Consider the following 15,045-nt stretch of genomic DNA (forward strand, 5'->3'; position numbering starts at 1 on the left):
CTCTTGCCAAAATGATTACTTGCTTAGCCTTTCTCTTCCTGCTCAGCTTTCCGGGTTCAGAAACCGTAGAGGACTCCAAGTGGCGCCATGATGGAGGGTAGACCATGGCCGTGTTGACCGTAGTGCAGCTCTGCCAAACCCATCATCATCTCCGGTCTGTTGGACAATGGCATAGTGAGACATGAACACGTGGACAGAAGACCACATAGCGGCCCTGCAGTTCTCATGGATGGGCACATGCACCAAAAAGGTCACTAACGAGGCCTGGGCCCTATTCAAGCGAGCTCTGACAAAGGCCAGGCTAGGGGAGAGCCCTCACTAGCTCATAGCCGGTCTGTATATAGGAGATGATCCACTTGAAAGCTGCTGAGCTGACACCGACAGGCCTTTTGTTCCATCAGCGGTGGTCACAAAGAACTGTCAATTTATGGGAAGGCTGTGTGTCCAAGTAGAACATCAACACCCTCCTGACGTCCTGGGCACGAGGCCACTGCTCCTTTGATGACCTACGGAGCTTGGCACAGAAGGCTGGCAGGAACATGTCCTGATAAACGTGAAAAGTGAAAATCTTTGGCAGAAAAGCCGGGTGCAACCGCAACTTGACCTTGGCTTTGCAGAAGACTGTATACAGGTGTTTCGAGATCAGGGCTCTGATCTGGAACCTGTCATACTTAAGTAATTGCTTGCTACTAGGAACATCACCTTCCCGGCTAGGTGGGAGAGGAGCAAGAACTAAGGGGCCCAAAGGCAGAGAGTCTTGCTTGGTGCTGTCCTCCGAGGTATCTCCCTCTGTATCCAGGGACCTGGTACGGGATGGACTCCAGTTGTCCCATGACCAGTGGGTGGTGTGGACTTGAGAGGACTTGGCCAATGAGCCTATTCCTCGAGCCTTTGGGAGTAGCATAGACCGATGGATCAACAACATGAGTCTGGCAATCTACGCTTCTTGAGCCTAGGACCAAGGGAGTGCGCAGGTGCACTCAAAGCCCTTTTCCCATTGTCCGATTCTTGAAGGCTGTGTGTCAGGGAGTGCTGGCAGGATAGTGCCTTGGGAGAGGATCAGGGTTGCTGGGAAGGCAATGCCCGCATAGGGCCCAACATGGGCTTCTGATACCAGCAGAATCAAAGTCCTGCACTGCCCACAAGGCTTCTGGTGTAGATGGCTCTTTCACGTGCTGGAGGTTTTCATTTCTACTCGGCATCGCCAGAGCGGGATGGAAAGGGCTTGGCTGCTCTGCCTGAGCTGGTCCCTGGTTGGATCATGGTTGACAAGCTGCCTGGCACAGGCCTGGGCTCTCCTCTCATCTTCCCTCTGGCTCTACAGGCTGTGGGGGAGCATCCCCTTAATAGTGTTTTCTCCTTCCTCTCCAGAAACTGGGAGGGGGATGGTGCCAGCCCAGTGGGCGTACCGATAGTGTCCAGCACTGTGGCTCGGGTCCGAGTCTGACCTGGACTCAGTGCCTGGGTTAGTGCCGATTCCCTTAGGAGTTCCTTGAGGCAAATGTCTCTCTTTTAGTCAGAGGCTTAGACAACTTGCAAACATGACACTTGTCGTTAATGTGCCCCTCGCCCAAACACCTCAGGCAACTGTTATGAGATCCCTAACAGGCATAGAACATTTGTATTTTAAAATGGTTTAAAACCTGGGGACCAGGGCATGCCCCATCCCTAGGTTAAGTTTCATCTGGGACGCTAACTAGATTGCCAACATGACTCAGGTCTATACTGGTGGAGAAAAATTGATGCAAGAGACTCAACTCCAGCTACATGAATTGTACTGCTGGAGTTGAAGTACCTTGCACTGATTTTCTGGGGGAGGGGGACCTACAGTGGAAAGTTGACAAGGGAAATGCTTCCGTCAACTTCCCGATGGGGGTGCCCTCAGTGTTCCTTACTAGGCCTTAGTAGATCTGCTAAACCAAACCCTTGAAGATCCATCATCAGAATGTTGATCCTCCAGTAAGTGGAAACATGACACCCCCCCCCACACACACACACACCCCAGAGAGAAATATCTTCATGAAAAGACTGCCTACGCAGCAAGAAAAGAAGCTGTCTGGAGTCCAGCAGTTCCAATGCACTGTCACTGGCAGCAAGGAGGAACTGAGGGGGAGGGGGAGCACACAGTGCCCCTTATACCATGACATGAAGGTACCACTCCAGGGGTCACTAGAGCTTCTCCCCTACGGGTACTGCTGAGGGAAAAACCTCTGGCACCTACTGAGGAATGGACATGAGCAAGCACTCGAAGAAGAACTTAAGGAGTACTGATGCACCTGCGCCATTGTAAGATCACTCACATAGCCCTCTGTGCTGACGAGAGAGAGTGCTCCTGTCAACATAATAAAATCAGCTCAATGAGCAATGGTAGCTACGCTGGCACGAGAAGCTCTCCCACTGACACAGCACTGTACACGAATGCTTAGCTGGCAAAACTTATGTTGATCATGGGTTTATTTTTTCATCGCCTGACTGACCTAAGTTTTGCCAACTTCCTGCCTGTCAGAGTGGTTAAGCACTGGAATAAATTGCGTAAGGAGGTTGTAGAATATCTCCAGGGATGGAGATATTTAAGAGCACGTTAGATAGACATGTCAGGATGATCCAGATAGTGCTTGGCTCTGCCATGAGGGCAGGGGACTGGACTTGATGATCTCACAAGGTCCCTTCCAGTTCTAATGTTCTGTGATTGTATAATAGGTGGCGTGGACATGGCTTTTTACTCTTTCGTGACCCCTGCTCCCCAAATCACTGATGACTATTAGTGTTTGGTGTGACTAAGAGCAAGTTTACACTAAAAAAAACAACATTAAGTCTTTAAGTGAAATCAACATACAGCCCCAGCAGTAATAAAATCAATTTTTCATGGCCACACACCACTCCTTCTGTCAGTGGTGCAAGTCTAGGGATATAAATGAGTAGTTGAGTTGGGTATTTGACTACTCGCTTTCCCCCGCCTTTGCTATACGAGAGGCAGCAAGGAGGAGGGGAAGAGAAGCCAATGCTGGGGGGAGCCAGCTTAAAAGCCAGTTTCCCCCCACAGTGATGCCACTTGCTGCCCCGCCCCCTCTATCAGAAGCAGTAGTAAGGGGAGGGAATAGGATAGGTTGCAGTGAAGCAGTCTCTGCCCACAGGCCCTGTGCATGTAGTCGCTGTCCCCCTCTCCCCTCCCCCGCGGACAGGTAGGAAGGGTGTTCCTCACCTGTTAGTCAGAAGCTGCAAATGGGTGACGAGATGGATCAATCGATTCCTTGTTCCATTCACTCCCGCTGGGACACCTGGCATTGGTCACTGTCAGCAGCCAGGATACCGGGCTAGATGGACCTTTGGTCTGACCCAGTATGGCCATTCTTGTGTTCTTATGCCATGAATCTGATGCTTCACGCTCCATCCCTTGCTCCTCCTCCTCCCTCCCAGAGCCTGAACTCTGCAAATCAGCTGTTTGTGGCTGTTCCAGCTCTGGGAGGGAGGGAGGGAAGGAGCGGGGACAGAGTATGAATTAACAGATTCATGGTGCTCCAGAAGTGCTGGGAGGGAGGGAGAGGAGCAGGAAGCGTGGGGTCCAGTGCCCCAGTGTAAGAGGCACTGGGGAAAGGGGCAGACAGGGGGTGTATGGACCGTGGATGGAACGCAGTGGGCTGCAGGATACCCACCATCGAAGCCCACTGAGATGAAGGAGGGCCGCTCATGTGACCCACTCACTAGTCTTGGTTGCCCATCACTGCTCTAGGGGCTGACAGCCAGAACAAGCACCATACTGTCTACACTGAATGCATTGGTCTAGTTACATTGACTTACACATTGTCTCTCACAAAGGTGGTCAGCCAAACGGGCAGTTTATATTGGCTTCAGTAGCACCGTAGGGAAGATGCTCCGAGTTAGCTGCCTTATGTTGACCTGACTCTGTAGTGCAAACCAAGCTGAAAGCAGAGGAGAAAATAAAAGGACAATAGCAAGAGCTATAGTAGACCAGGCACTGCCATCCTCAGCAGGCCGTTGTTGCTAGCGTGGAACAAAGGCCACTGGCAATCTCCTTAACAGAGGCTTGAAACCAGGAGTTGAGTTTTAACGAACAAACAGTGAGGTTATCACTAATTTCCAATGGTGGCACAAGTAAGTTTGAACTCTTACCACTCTGGCACACTGACGCACCGAGCCCACCCTGCCCCGTACACAATAAACGTGTGTCACTACCCTGCACGGATACAAATTTATACCCGTGTGTGCAGCTAAAAGTCGGGATCTGCTGAACCAGGACACTCTCAGGAACTGCAACAGCAAAAGGAGTAAAATGTGGAGGTACTGGTCCCAGTGCTCTGCTGGCAGTTTCTCTGGGCAGCTATACCCCCTTGCCATCCACCCCCAACCTTCCATGCAGCTGTGTCCCATCTGGGGTCCATATAGCTTTGAGAGGGGACAGGGCTGGGGATGGTACACAGGTGCTGGAAGAACTGCCAATGGAGCAAGCTGACTTCTGGAAGTGGCCGCCCTATGTACTGCTCCTTTTGCTGAAAAGGTGTTTTTCCAGTATGGCATACTGGCAACAAAGCAGTGGTTCTCCAATTTGTCAGCCCACCCCACTCAACACAAATCTTTCTGCCAACCACCGGCCGACCACCCCTGATGACCAAATGCATGCAGGATGGGGAGGAGGCGCAGGGTCTGGGCAGGAATAGGGTACAGGCAGGCCTGCTGACAGAGGGTGCAGGAGCGGGGTGAGATCTGGGCATGAGAGGGATAGGGGGTGCTTACCTTGCTTTGTGCCGCCTGCCGCTCCCATGCTCCCTGCTACTCCCATTGGCCAGGATTCCAGCCAATGGAAGGAGTGGAGAAAGCCTCCAGGTAGCGCTTCTCTACGCTGTCATTTCCCCCAGCTGTGTGGAGGGAGAAGGGCAGTGCATGGAGCCGCTTGCTCCTCCTGCAAACTGAGTCTAGCTCACAGGGCTTGGGCCTCCCCCAAACCTCTGCAGAGAGAAGCCGGTGCTGGTGCTCCAACCTCACAGGGCTGGAGCACCAGGGAAGGTTCCCTGCTGAAAGGGGAAGTTGAGCCTTGAGCCACAACCCACTTGCACTGCATCCACAGACCACTAGTGGTCTGTGGACTGCACGTTGAGAATCACTGTCTTAATGGTACAGGGTGTGCCTCATCGTACTGGCTTACTTGCACCACTGCTTTACAATCCCTTAACTGCAGCCTCCCAACCTGACATCGGAGTACAGTGTGATGTATTAACCCAGACACGTCACACCAATATGTAGGGTGGACTGGTAGGAAGGCTGTACCTTGCCTGTAGCTGCTTCTAAGTGCAAAATCTTATTCTGGAAGGAGGACAGAGGAGGAACCTGCTCACAGGCTGTTCACTCTCCAACCAGACGAGAAACGTTTATGGTTGTAATTCTTAAGCCTCTTGCTTATTAGACTAAGTCGATTGAAGGCTGTACAGAAGCAGAGCCTTTCATAAATGCTTTTGGCAGCCCCAGTAGATACAAACAGCATCAGTGGAGATGGTGAAAAGTGAAGGAACAGCCTACATCCACCATCCAACTGTGGTTGTCTCCACAGTGACAGGTATCTGGGGAAAAAAGGCCTCAAGGAACCTCAAAGAATTAATGGAAGTGGATGGGAGAAAGGCAATAGGAGGACTAACTTGGAAGCAAGGTTGTTGTAGAAGCTGCCTGGAAAAAAAAAAAAAAGGCTGGATTAGTAGGGTAATTTTCTATTCTATAGCAAGTGGTTTGAACATTTCAAACTAGTTTCCTGTTGGTCTGTAACAGGAAAACTTTAATAAAAACAACAAATAGTTTAGTAGCACTTTAAAGACTAACAAAACATGTAGCATGAGCGTTCATGGGAAGAGCCAGTCAGCTGAAGAAGTGGGCTGTGCCCACAAAAGCTCATGATACTATCTGCATGTTTTGTTAGTCTTTATAAAGTGTTACTCAGCTATTTGTTGTTTTTTAAATTTCAAACTAGGTTTGTCTCAGCCATGAAAAGCACCCGAGAAACTAGAGAAATCTAGAAGTTAATATGGAGGTGGGAGGAGAGAAGGAATGTTGGAGCCTCGTCTGCAGTATTAGAATTCACCTTCTTCCCCCTTCTCCTGCCCCCAGAAGCTCCACTAAAAAGACTCCCCATCAGGCTGGTACTCACAGCTACAGAATTCCATTGCACAACTTGTGGACAGGGCATTCTCTGGACTGGTTTGTTAGCCTCTGAGGCAGCACCCCTTTTCTCTGCTGGGGATAGTATCGGAATATGGCATCTGGTGTACAAATGGCAAATTCTACACCTATCAAAAGGTAGGGGCATGTCTGACCAGCTGTCACCTGATCTTTTATTTTAAACAGGAAAAACAGTGGCACAATGTACACGGCACAACAGGAATAACTAAACTATAGGGCTACGTCTAGACTGGCATGGTTTTGCACAAATGCTTTTAACGGAAAAGATTTTCTGTTAAAAGCATTTGCACAAAAGCGCGTCTAGATTGGCATGGATGCTTTTGCGCAAAAAGTGCTTTTGTGCAAAAGCATCCGTGGCCAGTCTAGACGCGATTTTGTGCAAGAAAGCCCCGATCGCCATGTTTGCCATCGGGGCTTTTTTGCGCAAAACAGTTCTTCCCTGTCTACACTGGCCCTCTTGCACAAAAACATTTGCGCAAGAGGGCTTTTTCCCCGAGTGAGAGCGTCAGTGTATTTGCACAAGAACACTGACAATCTTACATTAGATCATCAGTGCTCTTGCGCAAATTCAAGCAGCCAGTGAAGACAGCTGGCAAGTTTTTGCGCAAAAGCAACTGCTTTGCACAAAATCTTGCCAGTCTAGACCCACCCTAGGGGCCTTAGCTCAAGAGTCTGGGCAGCTGAGCTAAAGACAGACAATTCGAGATCAAAAGGTGAAAGGGAAGGAACAATTCAAATGAGACACACCTCTGTTGTTGTAAAAACAGCCTTGTTCAGCTTGCACAGGCAGGGTAAGCCACTAAGCTCTCCTTGTCTGCAGCAGTCAGTTTCTGACAGTTTTGTTATTTCAGTTTTGCCTTTGCTTCTCTGGTTTAACCACAGTTTTGACCTCAAGAGATTGAAGTTTCACTATGTGAGAGAGCAGGCAGAATTCTTTCCCCTCTGCCTGATGTCTAAATACCTGTACTAGACTTTTAGTCACCCATATCCATAAAATGACAAGAGTCCCCAGCTATGCAGGGTCATTTATATGGATCTTTGGCTTCACTTTGTGCCTCCAGGCCATGAATTAATCAGTCCAACCCAACTGCTTGAGACAAAGAGCTGAAGAGGCTTTAGTCTGAATCTCTCACACCCACTATAGGGCAGTAATATCAGTGTCAAACTGAACATGCACTACCATAAACACATGCTAGCCGCTGAGGGCATGTCTAGACTACATCCCTCTTTCGAAAGAGGGATGGAAATTAGACAGATCGAAACTGCAAATGAAGCCAGGATTTGAATTTCCCACGCTTCATTTGCATAACGGCAGCTGCGCGTTCTTTCGAAAAAGGGCTTTTTGAAAGTAAAACCGCCATCTAGATGGGGTTCTTTCAGGGAAAAAAAGCCCTTTTTCCCCTGAAAGAACGCGCGGCCGCCATTATACAAATGAAGCCCTGGAAATTCAAATCCCAGCTTCATTTGCAATTTTGATCTAATTTACATCCCTCTTTCCAAAGAGGGATGTAGGTCTAGACATGCTCTGACATCTCCCCACAACATAACAGTCCAAGGCTCTGAGCAGTTCTAAGCTACTGCTTTTCAAAGGTTGCCAAAGAAAAGATTTCCTCTTTGTTTCATTTCCCACTGGAGAGTCTATGTTAGTGGAGCTGGGAATTATCCAGCCCTGCATTTCTGACAGGCTTTTTGCTCATCAGGTTAGAAAAATAGGCAAGTTCATACCACTGGAAAGGGAAGATTTCCAGTCTAACATCCACCTTTACTGTGGGAAAGTCCTTGGGCTGCTTTCAAAGTACTCCATGCATATACTAAGCATGGAATTTAGGTCACTTTTAGATGTTTTCAGTGTGTGTGATTTCCCTCTCCCCTCAATTCTTGTGCAGTGGGACTCATGGTAACTAGCCTCTGATTTCCCAGAGGGATACAAGAGGCAATCCCAACTTATTTGGCTCAAACTTTTTTTAAATAATTCAGACATGGGATGACCAGTGATGGAGATTTTATTGTCAATTGTTTGCCATCACATATAGAATGGTGCAGCCATTCTAACCTAGACCACAATGGAAAGGGAATGCAGCTCTAATACATTTTGAGAGAGACAAGGGGAGTGAGGTAGTCTCAGCAATGGAAGCTGGGTCAGTAAAATATATTCCCTTCCCTTCCTTGCATCTGTAATGTCCTGGGACTAGTACAGCTATAACACTACCTGATGTGTGTTTGCCAGTTTGCATTTTCTTCCTTTGCATAAAGAAATGTGATCAGATCATGTGTTTGTGATCTATTCTATCTAGGTATCGTGACAGGCCCAGGGCAGCTGGCAACAATAGTTTGGAGGACAAACGTAACGGAAGCTGAGTGAATGGTTTTCTGTTTCCTGAATAAACTGCCTGAGACTGCTGCCATGTAATCAAGGCCAGCGACACCTGAGGCTAATTAAGAGCTTTGCTTGAAGCAGCAGGCCTTTAATTGGTAGCAGGTGCCTGATTAGCCTGCTGGACTATTTTAAAAGGTTTCCCTTCAGGTAAGGGAGGGGGAAGAAGAGTGAAGGATCAAGGAGGAAGTGCGTGGCTGGAGAGCTGAGGCCTGAAAAAGGAAAGACTGTTTGTGCTGAAGCAGGAAAGAAGTCCAGGGAAAAGGCTGCTGTATTGGGACTAGAGTTGTCATTACCTACAGTCCCCTCGGCTGAACCCTTTGTGGGAAGGTCTGGGTTCCCCCCAATCCTCCCCACACCACTAAAAAGTGTTTCTGGAAAGGGAAGCCAGGATTAGAGAGAGGTTTCACCCCAAACCTTTGACTTGGCCCAGTAAGCTGTGACTTTAGCCTCTAGAAAAGATAAGAGGCAGTGTAGAGGGTCACAGCAAGCCTCTGAGGCAGACAACCACCTAGAAGCACAAAATCCATGGGGCACGGCTGGATTTTTGTCTCAGTATTTATGCTGCTATACTGTATTGGAAATGTGACACCTCCAGCATTGGAATTAAGACATCCCCACGTTCTTCCTGCCAGCAATACAAGGTATTCAGGGACCCTATACACAGCTCTTATTCAATCAGGTTTCCATTTGTAGAACAAAATAGCCCCAGGAGCCTTCATTTAGAAGCTGTGATTGTAAATAAGAACATAGATAAACCTAATTTAACCATCAGATCTGTGCAGCTGAGCTCATCAGTGTAGTAGCTGTAGACCAGGAGTATGCACAGATTAATACTAAAACTGCAGCCAGCCATGGAAGCAATTTTCTCTCTAAGATGGGGGGCAGCACAGCTTCACAGGTGATTAATCAGCCCCACCCAGTCAGAGGCTCAGGGCTGATTAATCACCTGTGAAGCCATGCTGCTGCACAGTTTAGAGGGAACACTGCACATCTGTTGTAGGGACCTGTAAGTTGCACACCAGTATCCATTCTAAAAGCACCACCACTAGATCCCTGTTCCCACTGCACTCCCATGGGCTGTTCACAGCCATTCAGGCAGGAAAGGCATTAATCTTCATTGATCTTACAGTAAAATGGTGCTAAGTCTTGAACTCCTAGACACCCCTACCATATGTGGTCAATATGCTTTAGTTCTTTACCATGGCTTGATTCAGCCTTGAAAAACGCCGTCACTTACTAGCCAAAAGCCAACATGAAAAACTAACAGCTGCCTCCCATACTGAGGGGTAACAGGGTGAGATGTTGCCTCTTCCAAACATACTGGGAACAAAGAGGATGCTACATTCTACCAAGGTCAGTGTTCACCTCTGCCTAGGCCATTTACTGCACCAAACTCAGCTTTCTAGTGGTGGCATGGATCATGTGGGCTAGGTCTTTTTTCAAGAGAAAAGTGCTGATTCCTGGCATAAAGTACCTTTCCTCACCTTGGCAGCAGGTCACATATCCAAAACCACCAACACACACGAAGAGAAAGCTTGGGTATGAATTTAATGTAGCAGTTTCATTTAAGACAATCACGCATTATGCCTAGATCACGTATGCAGAAATTCAAAACCAGGCTACATTCTTAGAACTAGTTCAGACATCCCAGATCAAATCTAGGGCTTCTTGAAACAGATTCCGTGATCTGGAGACATCCAACCCACGCAGCAAAGCATCACAGAAGTTAACACAGAAGCATGTCAAGTAACAAACATCTAGTATTTTATTAATAAATTAGTACACTGGAAGGCAACTTTTCCATATCAGAACCTCCCCTCCCCTTAACCTCACCCCATCGCAGTGCCATCCCTATATTAGAATTCTTCCACACTGAGCGTATTACAGACTGTTCATTACAAGAACTTAACAGTTGCAAATAAACTATTCTTACAATGCAGCCTTTCTGGTTTTTGTTTTTTTAATAAAAAGTGAAGTGTGATTTAAGAGATTGCTAAGAGCAGGCAAGGTCTTTGGAACCTTGCCTCTTGGCCAACATCTGTATAAAAAAAACCCCCAAACAACCAAGTGACAACTGTAAAAGCAAAGCTCAGTAAGTCTTATAATCACAAGGAGAGTGTTACCACCAGGGCTCTCCCTCCCCTGCCACTATTCAGCACCAGTGCTGAGATGATCTACAAAGGGTCTGCTTATCTTCTTCTAAGTTGCAAGGCAAGATACTCCTTGTTGTGTGTGGTACATTCAGCTGCAGACCAAGCGACTTCGTTATAGTCCTGAAGGCTGGAGGAATTAAGCCATTGATTTTCTTGAAAACATTTCCGTTTTAGCTTAAAGGGGCACAAGTAATCAAGCATTCTAAGCATTGTCCAGGTGAAAACCATACAATAAATAACTGCTAGTAAAACCTCAGCAAGGAATATGAACCATACAATAATACATTTAAAAAGTCAACCCAAGGGGGGGAAAAATGCTAGTTGCGTTAGAGTAACAGACAACACTCACTTCTCACGTTTTCCCATTTTCCACCACAGAGAAGCGGGGACAAGGGGAAGAAAGTCTTATGAAGAGGAAAGTCACTTTGGATAAAACAGATATGATAAAAACTAAAATGAGTTCAGAACTATTCCAGATTCAATGTGTAAGTTGCGCCGGATTTGTGGTCTTTAGTTAATGAAGTGTGTTTTAAAGTGCATAAAATGATTGACTGGACTGAAAACAGAACAATTCAGAAGGGGACAGCGGGAACAAAGATTTTAATTTTGCAAGAAAGGTAAGCATGGAAGGTGCAATGTTTGTAAACCACCCCTTCCAGAAACAAGAGAAACCTTGAAGAAAATACTGGCCATGTATTCTACCAAAAAAACAAAAAACAAAAAACAAAAAGCCAACAAAAATGTTAAAACTCCCCCACCAGCCTGCATATTGTCAATCGTCTTTAACGAGTGCCAAGCTAGTACTAGCAAGATTCAGAGAGTGCAGTGGCCAATGCCTACAACAGATCAGGAAGGTGACTATAGACAGAGTCCAGCAGTGTTTGGCTGGCTTCCTGGCTCTTGACTCCAGCAATTTCAAATAGCCTGTCCAGCTTATCCTCTGCCTGCGGAATCTCTTCAATCATATGGAGCTCCTCAGGATTTAGGATGTGAAGCATGTCGTCAAAGATGGGTTGCAGATCACAAGGGTCCAACCGCACCTGACGCAACACTGTGTCTTTCTTTTCTGTGAAGGGAAGGGATTGAGGTTAAGGCACCATTTACTACAAGAGCATCCTCCCAGAGAAAAGACCACTAAAAACTAAATTAAATTCACACCTCTGAGACTTCACTCCCCATTCCCTGACTCTAGGAAAGTCACAACTTGCCAAGAACATAAAAGATGTGGGCAGGTTTTAGTCACAAACTAGAGATGGAGAAAGCCTTCCTGAGTCACCCAATCCAGATTCCTGCCAGGACAGCACTGTACCCTACAGTATATTTGCTTGGGCTGAATTACAAGTACTGAGGAATCCCAGCAAAAGAAGAGGCCAAAAGCCAGATTACTACATTCTGTTGGTTTCAGTGATTTTCATGAGTCAGATTACTTTGTGTACTCAAGTGTAGATGATGTGGTTTAGGTTCCAGTACGCCACGCTTCAAGTTACAAGTGATTTCAAAGGAACCATTTAAAAAAAGAAAATATACCATTTGGAAGTCATGCAACAAGGAAGAGGATCAATCATTAAAGTCTCTTTCCCTTGGATTTCTCAGACGTCAGATCTCCTGCTGCTGCCAAATAGGAAAGAGGCCATGGGAATAAAAAAATCCAAGGAAAATCACCACGTGGAAACTAACCTGGTTTCAAAGACTGCACATTTATAATAAATTCAATCCGGACAATTCTTGTGGTTTTGTTGCCACATGTTCCCCATATAACCCCATGTGTGAAAAACCTTTAGAAACGGAAGAAAATTCATTTAGGGTATGTCTACACTACACGGCTCCGTCGAGGGAGCCACGTAGTTTTGTTTACTGGGCAAAGAGAAATGAAGCGGCGATTTAAATAATTGCTGCTTTGTTTAAATTTAAATGGCTGCCGCGCTGAGCCGACAAACAGCTGATCAGCGCGCTAGTCTGGACCCTCCGCCGTCGACATCAAAGCCCTTTGTCGATCGTCCTGGTAAACCTCATCCCACAAGGAATAATGGGGCGGTCGACAAAGGGCTCTGATGTCGACCGCTGAGCGTCCAGACTAGCGCGTTGAGCTGACAAACAGCTGATCAGCAGTTTGCTGGCTCAGCATGGCAGCCATTTAAATTTAAATGAAGCGGCGATTATTTAAATCGCCGCTTCATTTCCCTTTGCCTACAACCCTAACCTACATGGCTCCGTTGACGGAGCCATGTAGTCTAGACACAGCCTTACTGAATAACCAGGGAAAAGAGTAGAATCTGCTGCAAGTTTGATCCAGGGCAACACCAGATAGTGTCTGTGGGAATGTATCCATTTCCTTTCATGGGACGTTGATCAGAAGCCATGAAAACACTGAAAACCTACTTGCAATCTGAGAGATCTTTGATATAGTCTCTCCAACTGATATGCAAATTGTGCTTATTCTAGTGACAATATGCTTCCAATAACTCCATATTGTTCTGAAAACACATTTAAAATTGCAGATCTGGGTACCTTTGGTAATAAAAGAGCCTGTTCGGCAGAGTGGGGAGGAGCCACTAGAGGCGGAATCACAGCGCAGAAGAGGTTCCGATTCATCTACAAAGAAGCCCTTGTTCTTCTCCAGCGGAGACGGTTCCACGGTGAGGATTGTGGCCTCAGGAGGTTTCGGATTCGGACTGGCAATGGGACTGAGAGGGCTGGGGCTCACCGGAAGGGCCAGTTTGTCAGTTTCTAGCTGTGAGGACAAAAGCAGATTATGATTAGTTATGCAAAACCTAAAGCAAAGTTCCTATTCAGAACCACTTGCATCCCAAACCGGGACAGAGGCCAGGATGTTAATATTGCAACTTTAAATAGACTATTCTAAATTGCTCTAAGAAAGGAGCTCCACCTTTTACCAGTGTTCACAGGTTTGCGAAAGACTTCTCCCCACAGAAAATTCACAGTGACTAATGTCAATGGCCTGTTCTTAAAAGCATTTTCCTTCCCTACAAACTGTCCCAGTAAACAAGGAACAAAGCAAAGCGCTCAAAATGATAAGACCTAAATTAGCTGTTAGCATTCAAGTAGAAGTTCTTGAAGTCATTGTGAACAGTTCTCTGCAAACATCCGCCCAATGCCAGCGGCAGTCAAAGCTAACAATGTTAGGAACTATTAGGAAAGGGACAAACAATATCGTATCGCTACAGGTTAGACCTCCCCGGTCTGGCAGTCGGAATCAACAACAGAATTTGCCAGATCGATGTCCTGCCATAGGCCCTGAGCCAGCCAGCCCCCTGTCCCGTCTGCTGCCATTGGCCCCCCAGCACCACATTGCCACTTGCGCTGATGCCGCACTCCCATGGGCTGTCCTGGGTGGCTGGGCTTCTCCGGCTCCTTCCCCTGTAGGCACCTAGTGTTCCCCAGCCCCGGCTAATAGAGTTCTCCAGTCCTGGTCCCAGAACTGCTGTCCCCAGCCGGGCTGCTGGCCCTCTTGCCATTCGGCTCCAGGGCTTTCTGGTCCAGGAGTTTCTGTGGTCCATGTTGCCAAACCAGAGTACTGGTTTTCAGAGGTGCAACCCGTACTATATAAATCCATGGCATGCCTTCACCTTGAATACTGCATGGAAGATCTGGTTACCCCATTTCCAAAAAGCTATTAGAACTGGAAAAGGTATGGAGAAGGGCAACAAAAATTAGGCTTATGGAACATCTTCCAATGAGAGGAAAAAATAAAAAAGACTGGGAGTTTTCAGTCTGAAAGAGACAATTAAATGGGGACATGACAGAAGTCTAAAATGATGACTGAGGTGGAAAAAAGTGAGTTAGAAGTGTTAACTTTACATGACACAAGAACCAGGGGTCAATGAGATTAATAGGCAGCAGGTTTAGAAGGAACAAAAGGAAGTACTTCTTCACATAATGCACCGTTAACACGTGGAACTCACTGCTAGGGGATATTGAAGGCTAAAACTATAGTGGGGTTCAAAAAGGAATTAGGTAAGTTCATGGAGGATTGTATTTAGAAGCTTGCTCCATACAGCCCTCTGCGTATGCTGGAAATGGTAACATGGTGTTTCTGGTATTAACACTACAGCCTGACCCCTGAAGACACATGACACCGGCAGTCACTCCCTCGCATTCATACAAATGTCTTATGTACTTCACAGACAAAGATGGATTTGTATACACACTGTGGTTCTCAGGAACTTTGCACCGATCTTTCATACTGTGAATCACATTAATGTAATTCCACATTCTGCATGTGCAAAGAATTTACCACCTACACATATCCATTGAGCCACCCACCTCATTTCCATCAATTCATGAAATTGGCTTGTAAATTCCATTCCACTG

General features: G+C 46.8%; 1 protein-coding gene across 1 annotated transcript in view; it reads right to left on the bottom strand.

The window, feature by feature from the left end:
- Positions 1 to 10,089: 10,089 nt before the first annotated feature.
- The window catches only part of TNFRSF21 (TNF receptor superfamily member 21), a 71,074-nt gene continuing 66,118 nt past the window's right edge, over positions 10,090 to 15,045 (bottom strand). The window contains exons 5-6 of the mRNA XM_075923388.2: positions 13,222 to 13,444; positions 10,090 to 11,779 (exon numbers count right to left, since the gene is read on the bottom strand). Coding sequence (XP_075779503.1) covers positions 11,550 to 11,779; positions 13,222 to 13,444 — 453 coding nt within the window. The 3' untranslated portion in view covers positions 10,090 to 11,549. The remainder of the gene's footprint in view (positions 11,780 to 13,221; positions 13,445 to 15,045) is intronic.

The sequence above is a fragment of the Pelodiscus sinensis genome, chromosome 3 (assembly GCF_052426305.1).
Source record: "Pelodiscus sinensis isolate ZL-2025 chromosome 3, ASM5242630v1, whole genome shotgun sequence".
NCBI lineage: Eukaryota > Metazoa > Chordata > Testudines > Trionychidae > Pelodiscus > Pelodiscus sinensis.